We start from the raw sequence: 14872 nt of genomic DNA on the forward strand, positions 1-14872 counted from the left end.
AAACAGACTGAAGGCACATTGAAAAGTGCTTCACTGCATGTAGGGTGTATCTGTGTGTGTGTGCATACGTGTGTGTGTGTGTGTGTCTGAGAGAGAGAGAACCACACAACCTCACTGTGTTCATGCCTTCTGTGTACATGCAAGTCTCCTGTCCGATCTGTGCTGGGTGAGACAAATCACCACTCCCTCATGCGAAGATGTATCTGTCAAAGACAGATGAAAGAAGCATTTTGGGACATAACAGTAAGCAATGGGTGAGTAAAAAAAGAAAATACTGAGGGAGAAGCAGCAGTATTACCTAACTGTACTGCACTGAACTGTGCTGTGCTGTATGTTACTGCATCTGCAGCAATAACAGGGGCAGTTTTTGCTGAGTCAGAGAGAGTTCACTCAGCAGTGATGAGTGAGCTACAAGGACTGTGCTCACTGCTGCCACCCCCTGGCAGACTGCGTGCAGGGTGAAGGACAGTCGCTGCAGAAAATGTTCGCCTCCGTCTCAAGCATCTTTCATCTGTCATATCTCTCCTTTAGTACTCTGTGGTGTTTCCATAACTGATTAATGGGTGTATTGTTTCCTAGCCATTGTGGTGGCTATTGGTTTAAGTTTCTGCCTCGACTTAATATTATGGTAAGCTACAGATATGGCTTTGTCAGCAGGAAACATCCACTGTTCACTAACTCTCCACAGATGTGCTCTGAGTTGCTCCTGCTGTTGCTTTTGCTCTCACTATTCCCCTTGCAGAGTATTTTTCACATTCCGCTACTTGGCATAATTGCTGCCGATGATATGTGTGTGACGTAGGCACAAGGAAGTGATTTTGAAAGAGAAATGTGTGGTTCATCATGGATTTGATGATGCGATAACACTTTTCAAAAGGAATCACAATGATTCTGAACCTCATGTCCGTTTGTTACATTCACTTTTTGCAGGACAGCGTCATAGACGGATACCACATGTGCGATTGTCAGCTGATTTTTTTCCATTCTTCTTTCCTCTCACCACACAGAAAAACTCTACAACTCAACTGGACGGGAGCTGAGGAGAGCCCTCTTTTCCCTCAAGCAGATTTTTCAGGTAATTAGTTCTCTTTTTGAGCTCTTTCTGGACCTCTTAGGATCAGCCAACATGCACACTCACACTTGGACGCAGCATTGTTTTCTTGAGGCAGAGCTGTGCTGCTCAGAGTCTGCCTTCGTGGCAGCTGTGGAGTGTTCAGGTCTGGTCATACTTCACACACTGGGGCTGGGCTGGGTTGGCCTGATGGGCAGTCGGCCATAGAGGGGGAGGGTGAACTGACAGTTAAATGGAAAAGAGAGCAACAGACGTCGATGCAGGCCCAGAATAGATTAGAATAGCTCACTTTTACGCTATGAGTGGCTTTGGTTGTAGAGAATATTTATGATTCTTGTTGTGTAATAAATGTCCATTTGGCCTGATTTCGGTATTACTTTTCTTCATTGCACTAGTGTAGTGTGCATGTATGAGTCTTAAATTACAGAGCCATTGACAGATGTGAGAGATGCAGGTGGTTTTGTCATCCAGGACAAAATGTGGGATGAAGTGGGGAGGCCAAAGCAACAGGAGCCCATCCGAACATGCAGCAAGCAGATTGAATTGCTCGCTGCTCCTACAGTAGCTATAACTGAATGTTGAGGAGTTTGTAGAGGCTGAATGGAGTGATGTGCTCGTGCTGTCTGGCAAATGGTACGTCACTTAAATATAAGACAGTACAAGGTGTTGTTCAGCAATGTTTAAGTTAAAGCAATAGAAAAGTTTGTTGAGCTATATGAAATCTCCATTACTGAGTCATTACCGAGTTGAAATTATGAAGTCATCTGTGCCCTCTGTTCATAAGATGCCAATTTTCAGGGGTTGATTTATTTCGTTATCACATAAAAACTGTTAAGTAATTGGAAGGCACTGTGTGAGCTATTAAACAACAGGTTCCAACTGGCACTAATTATTTAAAAAAAAACATTGAATCAATATAGGCTTTGGCTCTGTATGTGACGCCTCTTTCCCTTTGACTTCTTTCCAGGATGACAAGGACCTGGTGCATGAGTTTGTGGTGGCAGAAGGACTCACTTGTTTGATAAAAGTGGGAGCTGAAGCCGACCAGAACTACCAGAATTACATCCTCAGGGGTACGTCCACTGCAGAACCCATAAACTCACAGCATACGTTTCCTCTCCGCCGCTTTCTCACACCTCAATTTACAACACGGGCTAATCGAGGATGTTATTCATCAATCCTGTAACACTTTTCTTTCCGTAAACCTATCCAGGACCACATGTGTTTACGCGCACCATGTAAATTGATGATTCTGCTTGACGACCTCCTCACACTCACACACTTACAGCGTATAAACAAACTTAAATGTGTGCCGCAGATAATGTGGAAGCCAAGTTGAGCAGCTGGTTAATTTATCTGCCCCATGTCGCTAAGGTGAAAGATTGCATGTGGTCAAGTCAGGGGTGGGCAGGGGGCAGCATGTTCAAGGATACTAGAGGGGTTCATAACACCGGCTACAAGGTCACTACTATTTAACAGCCTGCTGTGAGGGGGCAGGTCACACATGCTTAAGTGGCCAATAAAAGTTCTGGCAGGATATTGCAGATCATAAAACAAATTTCCCCTCTTCTCTTTTTTTTTTTTTTTTTTTAATCTCTCATTTTTAGTTTACCTTGTGTGTTCATGAAGATTCACTTCTGTTAATTAAGCCGAGCCAGTGCGTCAGGCCTTTATTACTCAAGTGTTTTTTTAGGTACAGTACATAATATAAATGTAGACATAAGCTTGGATTCATCTTTTGTCCTAAAAAGTTTCATTGTAAGGCTCCAGTTTCACAGTCCAGACACCCCTTCTGTTATTTCTTCTTTAAGCTTTGCTAAAAGGAATCTCAGTGTAATTTGGAGCCACATTTCAATCAGATGTTAACCCCCCCCCCCCTGCAATGCTTCCTCTCTAATTTTCCGAGCTACTCACTGTTATTGAAAAAAATCAAAGAGCAAAGTGTAGATGTCTGTGACAAAGTTCTGATGTTGACCCCCACCCCCTGGGGCAAGTCATAACCATGAACATGACCCCTGCCAGCACTACCTCTGTAGGCTCTTTAATGCTTGGTTCTTCATGTGAACTTGGCCTGTTCTCTGACTCAGACAGATAAATCACATGAGGTAAATGGCCAAAACAAGGCAGAGGATGGGAACGACAGGCTTTTGGAAAGTTCAGCGTTGACCACATGTAAGAGTTGTTAGTGTCATTGTGCTGTGAATGATGAGGCCACTTCTCATATCGTTTCACTCCTCCTTATTGTGCTGTCCTTTTTTCCCTTTACCTCCCAGCGTATTCTGATAAAACATCTGTGTCAGAGCGTTTCTGTGGGACTCTCTTTATTCTTTCATGTGCTAATTTATCGCTTCATTTCTGTGGACTCAGACAGTTTCCCCTCATGTATCCCTGCATCACCATGAGAAACTAAACCAAAGTATCTCTCTCCCAAAAGCCCATTTAACCTGTTTCAACTCCTGACCTAATTTCTCCTGACCAGCTGAGGAAGTGTGTAGCAGTGCAGCACATCACCCTCCCTCGTGAGCCATGTGTTGGAGAACGCAAGTCGAGCATGTGCTGCAGCACAGATGCACAGGTCAGAAATGTATACAGATCTGGTTGATGACTTCCAAGAGGAGCTATGTCATAAGGATTCCCAGGAGGGGAGTAAATTACATGCCTGAAATTTTAACACGTGCAGAGAGATGGGGAGACAGAGAGAGAACCAACAACAGCAGTTGGTTTGGTATCAAACATTGATCACTTCTAATGTGGGTTTTTTTTTGCTGTAATGTCTTTCAAGTCGAGGCCACCAAAAGGAAAAAAAAAAGAAGAAATAGGAATGCAGCCTTGAACCCATCTGTCTGGTGTGCATTAAAAAACCTCCCGACAAAACAATCTTGCTCTCTTTCATGAATAAAAATCAATCTTATGGTCTTTTGTAGATGAAAAAGGCACACGTGCACACCAGTCTGCATGAATTTTACAAGAGGAGGTTCCCAGTCTCTGGAACATTGCCGTCATTGTAAATGGTAGTTCCTGCTGCTCTCTCAGCAATCTACACCATCTCACTTTTTTCTTTTCCCCTCACTTTTTCATTCCATCTTCCCAAAGCCCTGGAGGTGTCTGTGGCCAGTTAGTGCTCCCTCAGTGATGTGGGGATTTCTGGCTCTGCCTGGCTGGGGTCAGGCCCCTCTCTGGGCCCCTCACACCTGGCTCGGAGGGCTTCCAGACCTGCACTCAGCTCCTTGGAGGCTTGCGTTTTTTGGCCCAGGGGAAAGCATGTATGCCTTTATCACCCCATCAGAGGGAAAGGGTGTGAGGTCACTTTTTCAGAGGTGCCTGTGCCATCTGGTACCCCTGTAAACCTTACACTCTGCCCTGGTGTAGTGCTGCAAACACACAGGAGCCACAAAGGTTGTGAAGGGCTCATTAGAGATATTCATTTGAGAAAAGCGCTTGCATGTTCTTTGTTTCAGAATTTAAATGAACACAGAGGCTGTGTTTCACGCAACGCAGAACATCTATGTCTATATATATTTAGAATTTTTCCAAAATAGATCTTGAAACCATAAATCGTTGGTGACGTGGAAAGCTTAAGCTACTCTCAAAGTCTTTGGCTGTCAGGCTCCAACCCAGGTGCAGAAAACAGATGCAAACTTTTCTTCGAGTCAAAATGTTTAATCACAGAGAAAACTGGCTGTTTAACCGTGCCAGCAGCTCTAGGGACGTCAGCGTCAGTCTGTCAGTCATCCCTCTACATTTCCTTGGACATTTCTCTTGGACCCAAATATCTTGACAGCTATCACATGAATTGCCATGGAATCAGTCATGATCCCCAGAATAAATCCTGCTGACTTTGGCGACCCCCTGACTTTTCCTCTAGCTCCTTCAGCAGTTTGTTTCGCATTTGTGGTTCAGTTAAATATCTCAAGAACTATTGGATGGATTAAATTCCAGTGTCTCTAAACTAAGATGCCCAGCATGTTAAACATTACACCTACTAAACATCAGCATGCTAGCACTGTCACTGTATGCTGGTGTTAGCAGCATGACATTAGCAAGACTAGCCAGGTAACAGACAAAATGCTTCACTTTACAGTAAATGTTACCTAGTTAATAAATCCATTGTAAACACCACATTTAATTTTTTGAAACCATGACAGGAAGCTTTTCTGAGCATCTACTGAACATTGTTCATTATCACTAAAGCAGATTCACTATGTTTAACGTAGTTGAACATTTTTTTGGAGGCTTATATTTCATCTTATTTATTTTATTTTGGAGGTTATTTGTGTAGCTACCTTGTGAACTACATACAGCCTGATGAGAGATCTAATAATCACTTCTTTTAACTGAGTCATCAAGCCCACATTCCAACATTTACAGTGCAGAGGTGCTAAACGTCCAGATCGGCCATCATCAAATCAAATTGCTGAAGCACAGGTGCACACTGCAAAATATAGCAAGGTGTTTCTGTTATTTTGTCCATCCCCTGCATGCTTTTGTTCCATGCAGTAGACTTTCTATTCCAGTCTTTAACGTGCAAAAAAACATAATTGATTGTCACAGCAAGACATTGCTGTTGACATCACAGTATGCGCCTCAGCAGCCCTAAAACGAAAGCAGCTCGTGCAAAAGGTCAAAGACGTTTCTGCGCTAAGCTCAAGCTTTTTCACTGCGGTAAGTAAAAGATCCCTACGGTGCTTATTATCATGAGCAAGACTGGGAGAGGAGATGGAAACACAAAAACAAGGTTTTTTCCTGGATCATCGTTCCGCATGTAGTATTTACAGAAAGAGCACCAACAAAAGTAACAACTGTGTTTAATTCTTCACCGTAAAATGGGAGCGGCAGATGGAGGGCAGATTAAAGACAAACCAATTACAGTCAACTTGAAGCAATTATTCCCTGCTTTGAAATGTGCACAGTAGACATTCCTCCCCATAAGCTATGTTTTTAGCAACACTTTCTCTGTTTGTGCTCCTTAAAGGCCGTGCCATTTCTGTCTGCACACTGTTGTTTACCAAACACTTGCCTTCTCGAAGTCTCGGCAGAATCGAATTGGAAGTGACGTTAAGTTTTCGATCTGTAGGAATTTAGACTTTTAGTCTTTTTTCAAAGCCGTCTTGGAAAACACATTCCTAAACATTGCATAAATTGCCGTCATACTCAGAAGGCCATATCTCATCTCATGCTATATTATATTGTATATACATAGGCTAACATGCTATAACTTATATTTGTGAATTTATAGCTACCACAGAAATGGGAGTTGTGCTGTGAACGGTCCAAAAGTATTACTGTATCAAATAAGTCATGCCCATATTTCATTTTGTGCTTTTATCTCATCCTTTCTTCCTCTCTCTTTCTATCTCTCTCTCTCTCCTGCTACCATTTTGAGATCTTCTGTTTTTAATGACACGGCAGTTATAATGCCATAAGTTAAAGCGCCTTGACTTCCTGGTTTCCAGAGGGAGATATGCAAAGGGCCTCAGTGGGAAAGGGAGATGTGCTCAAGTGTTACATTGCCTCTTAAACTGTCTGGGACCTGGAACACTGTTCTGAATACAGCACTCAGTCCAGCCTTTAGTGTCACACACGGCAGTAACTTTAGTGGGCAGCAGTCTTTTTCACAAGGCTACAAGTGCACCTGAAACACAAGACCTTTTGTTGAAGTTGTTGTTGGTCTCTGTGGTGTTTCTAGTGTCGTGGAGTCACATTTTATACAGTATGTGGCAGATCAGCAAGCCAGAACATCCAGTGAAGTTTTCATCGTAAACAAACACAGTAGCTGCTAAATTCACTTATTCACTCCGTCTTTGTAGTCTAAGCAGTTTAATCAGCGGTCGGATGGAAAACCTGTAAACCTTTAGACCTTTACTGCACACAGCTAAGAACCAACAGGGACAATTAAGCTTTAAATCCTTTACAAAGTATATTTCTTTATCACCATGTAAGCATTGCTTCATTACAAACAGATGATTTGGCAAATAAAAGAAAACATGGATGATGGACTGGAGTTTTTCCAGCATAACATTTCATACTAGAGTGACCTTTTATTTCTCTTAATTTTTGAGTCAAGATCATTGTTTCTGTGTAATGCCCTGACCTAAGTCCTTTAAACATTTAACAGAGCATAACTGAATTCCTTCTTTGCTGGTTGGACTGTTTTACTGAGCATTAAGTGAAAACCCAGGCACAGTTGGGTTAACAGTGGTGTTGGACGCTCTTGTTGGAAACAGTGTGTATTGTGTTGTCTGGCTGTGTTATAGGTCGTCTGTTCTAGAGGGGGGAGACCTTTACTATGGCCCATGGTCTGGATAAACATTTCCATTCTGTCTGGGTTCCATTGAGAGGCTTTGTGTAAATGTATCAGTGTATATTCTGGTTATTTTAGGTGTGATCACTTCCTTATTGGTGTGATCATGCAAGAATGATGCGTAGGAGAAGGTGAAGAAACGTCCCGTTAAATCTCAGAGGAGAAAGGAAATTTGAGCGGGGAAAACATAGGAACTGCTGACACACACATGTGGACAAGCGCTGCGTTGAAGCCAGAGGGAGATCTCCAGGAATGCCCTTGTCGTACCAATAGAAACTTGAACTCCTGGTTTGTAATGAAACCCCATGGGAACATAATGCATTTTTTCCTCCCAATCTCCTGCAACTCTCAGAGCCAGCCAGTGCCCCTGCTGCCCCTTTGTGTAAAGCTCGCTAATACACATGCAAATCCGTGATACTACTTGTGCTTTTAAAGGTTAATTTATTAACACTTGTTTAAATATGCAGGTTATGATCTGAAGGTCATTCGACAGGTTGCTTCATTGCTGAAGTACAAGTTGACACCCTAACCAAGCTCTCAAAAAGGTTTTGTCCTCTTTAGAAAGCCAATGATGTTGTCATAGGCTACATAATTTAGCATCTTTACTTGTGACAGGAAATGTAGGAAATGAGTGCTACATATGGTTTTAGCCTACAACTTCTCTGCTCTACTGGCACATTTTGTCTTTGCCTCCAGCAGGGCCTCTATTGAATTAAATCACCAGCTTTCAAAAGCACAAAAACACAGTCTACTGTACATGCTCCACGGACATGTCTTGAAGAAATAACACAACTTGTCATTTAATACCTTATCGTTTTGAGGCGCATAGCTGTTGCTGCATTTACACATAGCACTTTTTGGAAAAGATCATGCAGACACACACATTCGCTTCCTGATCGGTCTTATCACTCCCTGATTTGTCATGCCTCTATCATGTAACCTTTTTCCAGAAGAAATTAAACAACATCAGCATGTATATATTTATGAGCCTTGTCTACAGCAGTTAACTTAACGAATGTGCAGGCGTTGCTGACCTTGTTGCCAATGCTAGCAGATGTTATGCAGTTAGATTCTGCATTTTACCATACCACACTCTTGCCCATATGCACTTTCAGGTGTGTTAGTCTGGATGGAGATTATTTGTGATGGTGCTAAAATGCTCATCTGGAGGGGCATTGTTTTCTTTTTAAAATGCTGTTTTAAAATCAAAATTTCTCGTGTGGATGTAGCCTTTAACGTCCTTTACCAATAGGTGAACAATTAAAAGTTTAAAACAAAAAAATCGTTGACCAGACGACCTTTAACTGAATAGAAAAACATCACCCGCTGTCATGTTTTTGGTTAAACTTAGAGCCTTGTTCCTACCGGATACGTCCCACCCTGTCCTCCCCCTGTGTCAGAGCCTGCAGACCCCCACAGACCCCGTCAGATCCCCCTCACATGAGCTTCCATCTGAACCTAATTCAACCCCACCTGCTTGACCTATATTCTGCCTCCCCTTTTTCTTCTCCCTTCATCTGTTGGGATTTTCAGCCTTAGCAAACCCCCTGGCAGTGGGATTACAACCCTGCACCACAGCCTGTTTTACTGTAACCGAATTCAGTATACAAGGCAATTATATTGTAAGAATGTTTGATTTGGTTCATTTCTCCAGCTCTTATTTTATCATCTCTGACCTTGCTGTCTAAGATACATAAACTATCATTTGGAAAAAAAATAAATCTCTTGCATTAATGTAGCACGCAGGCAGATAGACTGAAATCCTCAGCGTTCGAGTGGGTTTTTACGGCTGATTCCTGCGAGCTGACTGTATTTTGGGACTGAATTCAGCATATGGCTGGCCAGGACCAGAGCGAATCACACCACTACTCTCTGTAGAGCAGTAAGAATTTACCGCAGCTCATCTTTCAGTTCGCTTTACAAGTGGGTGGATGTCATGCAGTAGCTTTTCTCCAAAGTCTTCCCCGCTTGGATGGGATGGGAAAAGCTCATCTGTTGGGCTTTCCCCAGTTGTTCATTGTCCTAAAATGATTTTCTAACATTTTTCTAGTACAGTAATACCTCTAATCTATCCACTTTATAGTTTGTAAATACAGAGGTGGAGGAAATAGTACTGTTCAGCCTTTTTATCTTCTTTATAGCATTGTTGTCTTCTCCGCTCACTGTGTCCTACTCAGCACTGCGGTGGTTCATCAGGTCCGCAGTGCCTGTAGAGCTTGCTCAGCCAAATACTGGAGAGGCTCCCCTGCCTTACTTCATGCTATTAGTCCATTAGGTTTGTTTGTTTGTCTTTGGGGAATTTATTTGGGCTTCGGCCCACAGTAAATTGTGTCAGATTCTGGCAGACATGTATTCAGGACTGAAAATGGAAGCGTCCCCCTGTTGTTTTACTGTATGGGGCTCAATGCAAGTCTGGCAGCCAGCTCGGTGACTGGAATTGGTCTGGCAGAGGCAGTTTGTCTGGCTCTAATGGTCTGGGTGATTAGCTGAATAACAAATGGAACGTAACCCATGAACACATCTTATCCAGTTCATATACAGTAAGAGCTGTATAACAGTAATAGTAATAAAGTTGCCTTTTTATTGTAGACCCTAAACTGATAATGACAGATGTCAGTAACAAAAGGAAATCTTTCATTTTACGTTGCACTGCTTTTTTGAAAGGAACTTTCTAAATTCTGCAGAAATATGTCAGAACAGACATTGTTTTACAAAGCTGACTCTGCATTTCCCCTCATCCTTGCAGAGCCTCAGTCTTTCAGCTCACTGTTTTGGTTTTACAGCCTGCTACTTTACTGATTTGGTTCACCCTTGCAGCTTATGTGAATAAGCCTCCATGTAACATGTAACATTACCTGCCCAGCACCAAACGGCGACATGCTGGAGTTGGTGGAGACCAAAGCGCTAAACGGAGATTAACTATTGGACTAAGGTTCGTGAAATGCCCAGAAACAACTCAAAATGAATGCTAATGCTGCTCTGCTGGATCTGTCAATAAGCTAACATGTTTACCATCAACATGGACAAAAAAAATCAATTTGTACTTCAATATTTAGCGGGCATAATGTGGCAGAACAGTTCAGTATTTTCCAGACTTTGCAGTAAAGCACATTCAGGTCACGTGAGTAAAGGGAGGCACACTTCAGACCTGAGTGCCGCCTAAGAGCATAACAAGATAAGAGGGTCTAAGTTGGACTGTATGGGATGGAGATTTGGCCCCTTTCCTTAAGTCCTGGTAAAATAAATGTTGCACGCTGACAGACAGTTTGGCTGACCCAGTTTTGATAAATTCCAAATTGTAAATGAAACCGAAGGCGGCAGAGTGGTGAGTGGAAGGGGAGTTTGGAAGTGCAGCTGTTGATTTCTTGCGTCTTCATAGATAAGGATTTTTTTTTTTTATGTCCGCATATGAGTCAACTGGCTCGTGTTGGTGCTGCCACCCAGACCTCAGAGTGCTTCTCACCTCAGCAGTGGTCAGGGAGCAGCCCTTCCTGCACATTCCTGGGGCTGTGGAAGATAATTGCTGCGGTTTATGAGAGGGAGAGGCCCAGAAGAAACACTTCCAGCCGACCTCAGTTGCTGAAGTTTTTACGTCTCTCAGAGTTCTGGTCCAGACACAGGAACGGGGTCTGTCTCATCCACACGGTGGGTCTGTGGTTCCTCTCTGCAGCTCAGTACAATTCAAATGTTGTATTTACACCGAAGGCAAACGTATGTTAAGCACTGAAAGAAATGGGAGTGTGAGAGCGCTGCACAGACGCCAGGCTTCTCATTGAACACTTCCAAGTTTCTTTTTAGCTAACTCTTTCCTCCTCGGCTATCCCTTCCCATAATGGCTACATTTATATTCTAATCACTGTGTTTTGAAGGAAGCTCATTGTCTGCCAGCATCTCTTTACGTGACATACATGCAAAGAGACTTAGCAATGTTATTGTTGTACTTTGTGTGAGGTATTGTAGAGCTGCTCATGATTACTCGAATGGAGGCCCACATTTTTGGCCCCGGATCAGTGCTTGAAGTGGAGGGTGTCTTGTACAGACTCAGCACTCACATGCTCTTTTTATTAACCCTCTTCCAGAGTTATCGATGACTGACTGTTGTAGAGTTTAAAAACAGATCCCAGGTTCTGGACACACAGACTCAGCTAGTCACAAAGGTACAAGCCTGGGAAAGGACGCCATACTGTAATGATTTGATCACCCTTTTAAAGCCTGGACTGCAACTACACAGGTTGCTTTTCATTTTCCGGAGCAGTTTCATGACTAATTTAATCACAAGTGTGTGGAAATCAGTTCCATTTGAAGTTCACAAAGGTGATTGCTTTGAGAGTAATTAGATGTTTCCTTTAAACAGTTTCTGACCAGACTCTGAAGGTTGTAGTTTCCCATAATGAAAGGTAATTTTATTTTTTTTTTAAAGCAGTTACAGTATCGTTTTACCTAACTGCTCACAGGGTAGCTGCAGTCCATGTGGTTTCTGGTACTCAGAGTTGAATTGTACGTAAGTGGCAGCTGGCATTGAATAATTCCATGAAGCAGCAGTTTTAATGAATCTGAGACAAAAGGGTAATGATTGTGCGGTTTCTGGCGTGGTTCATAAATGTTTGAATATCATATCATTTCTGTATCTTAACTGCTCGCTAAATTAAATTCACATACGATATAGACATTTGTTCTGATTTCATTTTGCTTGGCTACATGCTTCAGTAAGAAAGCCACTCCTATCCGACTGATGGTGTCTTTAAATAATCTCTTATGATAACATGTCAGAATGATCTAAAAGCCATTTTGGTTCGTGGTCAACTTTGAAGAACAATCAGCAACGTCTCATCCGTCAGCGGCTGAACCTTCACGTTGTGTAATGACACTTTCAAAAGCCTCATTAAGGCCGCCTATCTCTTCTCACCCCTGCTTTCAATGGACATTCCTCAAAACCTCACCAGATACTGTACACAGGTGCACACGAGAGATAAAAGTCTTCGCAGTGATGATACCACGGGTCAGACATCGGCTACCAATTTGACAAGAAGAGCATGCAGCTCATTACTCATCCAGCAAAAGTCACAGGTGTTTGTGTCCGTCTCTAAAGAATTTTGAAAAGAAAAGTTCTTTTAGCCACTTTTTTACATGCTAGTTAGAGCTTTTTCTCTTCACAGTATACCATTCTGGACTCAGTAGACCAGCTGTATGTCATGTCATTACTGCTGTCACTCATCTTTCAGCGGTGGTCCCATACAAAGTGGGAGTGTTACACGAGAGGCTGACACTATGGCCTTCGTTGACTGAGGGGGTTAATCATGTTTTCATAAACACGCTCTGATGTGGTCTGCTTTGATTCGCCATATTGTCCATGGCGCTGCTGACACACGACTCTGAGCTCGCTGCAGGAGAGGACTCTTAGGAATGCTCTGGCCTGACATGTTGTGAGTAATTAGCCCTGATTGATAAAAGATGAACTGCAGCAGCAGTGGGCCTGTCACCACACACACACGCACACACGCACTCATGCACTCATGCATCCACCCACACACTCTCATGCACCATGCACACACAGCAGCTGCACCTGGGAATTTTGGCTTATCTACAGCATTTTCATGATTTTCATGCCCCTCCAGAGAAGAGGGGAGGAAAAATATACGACAGAAGCTGCAGCCTCTCATCAAAACATGTCAGCAGAAACCGTTTTAAGGAGCTTTAAGTCTGTTGAAGTATTTTATCTAGTTGTTGGTCAAAGATTGAACTCTGCCTGTTTTTGTTATTCCTTCCTGGATTTCTGACAGTTGAAAACAGCTGGTGTGTCAGTTTCTGCAGCCCGTGAAGAATTCTCCAGCCAGTCATACATCTCTGAATTTGATCAGTACAAGCTCACCTTTTGTCATGTTTGAAAAAGACGTGACCGGCCTTACTGACTTTTTCCAAAAATTCTCACAGGCATTACCCCCCACAGCCACAGCGTCTGCCAAGAAATAGTCAAACAGGCCTTCCAAAAATGTTCCACTTTCGATGTGTTCACATGTTTATGCTCCAGCTTTTTTCCCGTGTCAGCTAATCTATCACCTGAAGTTGCAGTGGGTTCAAGCTGAGCTCATCCTGTTGCTGTGGTCTTCTGTGTGAATGCATTAAGTTGCTGTGTGTGGATGGCCACTGAGATGCTGGTTAAAAAAAAAAAAAAAAAAAAAAGACTGCATATTTAAAAGGAGCTTTTGTCTGTTCCACTGGTGTCCAGCGGTGTTTGTCTCCCCTCCCCCGTCTCCTTCTTTAACAGAAGCCCTTCACTTTTACTGCCCCCCATCGAGATCCCTTGGCTCTTATTATGTTCTTATTTATGTATCCTGTTACAGATGGAAGTCATGTCAGCATCCACTGAGGCACACTGCTGAAATATTTTCCCTCCAGACTCTTTTTGTGCACCAAACTGTTGTGATTTGTCAAAGGTTTATCTCCACAGCAGCTCCAGTTTGTATGTAGATTTCACTAACAATACACATTAGTGTGTATGAGTGTGAGTGCTTGTTTATACATGCATATGTGACTCCCACTTTGAAAAATCTATGTTTTTGTTCATAATACATACGACAAGGTCCTGTTTTCAGACATACAGGGTGAGCTGAAGTCAGTCAGGGTACACTCAGAGTTTTACCTACTGTCCTAACAAACTTGTTTTGCATACAGTTAACACAAAGCAACTCTCAAAGTGCATATTTAGGGCTTCTCTAGGACTCCAAAGCCAACCAGGTAGGTGACGTTTCGCCTGCTTTGCATATAAAAGGTTCCACTGAGAGTCATGATCAGTCTTCTGAACAGGCACCAAACACTGAGGAGCGAGTAAGGACTGCAAGACCAATGTGATGTTCAGGTTTTAGTGAAAACAGGAAAAAAAAAAAAGAAAACAAAAGTGAAGTGGCAGATGATTAACCAAACCCCATCTTTTTCTCTCTCTCCATCTTTCAGCTCTTGGACAGATAATGCTGTATGTGGATGGGATGAACGGCCTCATATCTCACAATGAAACAGTCCAGTGGCTTTACACCCTGGTCGGATCCAAGGTAAAGAATATGAACATTCATTTTCAGCACAGCCAGCACAGTAGGTGCACTGTAAAAATCAACTCAGCAACCCCATCTGTGCTCTGACAAAGGCTGAAATGGTCTGTGGAAAGCCCTGTCACTGTGGCCACCTCGGCCCTCTAGTGGCCAGATTCCCACATGTGCAACATATTTGCAGCAGATGATCCTCTCTTACCCCACTGTTTTCTGTTCTCACTAATTACTTTTCTGCCTTCTTGTGTAAATATTGAAATAATATTTGGCATCCACCTTGTTTTTTTTAATCAAAACTCTGTCTTCCCAATCATTTTATGTGGCAGATTTCCATCACCAATAGTCAGTTTGACGATGATGATCGGGCCGTTGCTTGTCCAGTCGCAGTGCTGATGTGGCAGCTGTTCAGAAGCGTTAAATTAACTCTGATGGTTTTATCATCACTGACATGATGTTGAT

General features: G+C 42.7%; 1 protein-coding gene across 5 annotated transcripts in view; it reads left to right on the forward strand.

Annotated features, from left to right (window-relative positions):
* Window positions 1–14872, forward strand: part of LOC143324947 (FH1/FH2 domain-containing protein 3-like) — an 84390-nt gene that overhangs the window by 49125 nt on the left and 20393 nt on the right. For all 5 annotated transcript variants that reach the window (XM_076737760.1, XM_076737761.1, XM_076737762.1 and 2 more), the window contains exons 4-6: window positions 1008–1075; window positions 2040–2145; window positions 14325–14419. In XM_076737760.1, the coding sequence (XP_076593875.1) occupies window positions 1008–1075; window positions 2040–2145; window positions 14325–14419 (269 nt within the window). The remainder of the gene's footprint in view (window positions 1–1007; window positions 1076–2039; window positions 2146–14324; window positions 14420–14872) is intronic.

Source organism: Chaetodon auriga, chromosome 8, assembly GCF_051107435.1.
Source record: "Chaetodon auriga isolate fChaAug3 chromosome 8, fChaAug3.hap1, whole genome shotgun sequence".
In the NCBI taxonomy this organism is placed as follows: domain Eukaryota; kingdom Metazoa; phylum Chordata; class Actinopteri; order Chaetodontiformes; family Chaetodontidae; genus Chaetodon; species Chaetodon auriga.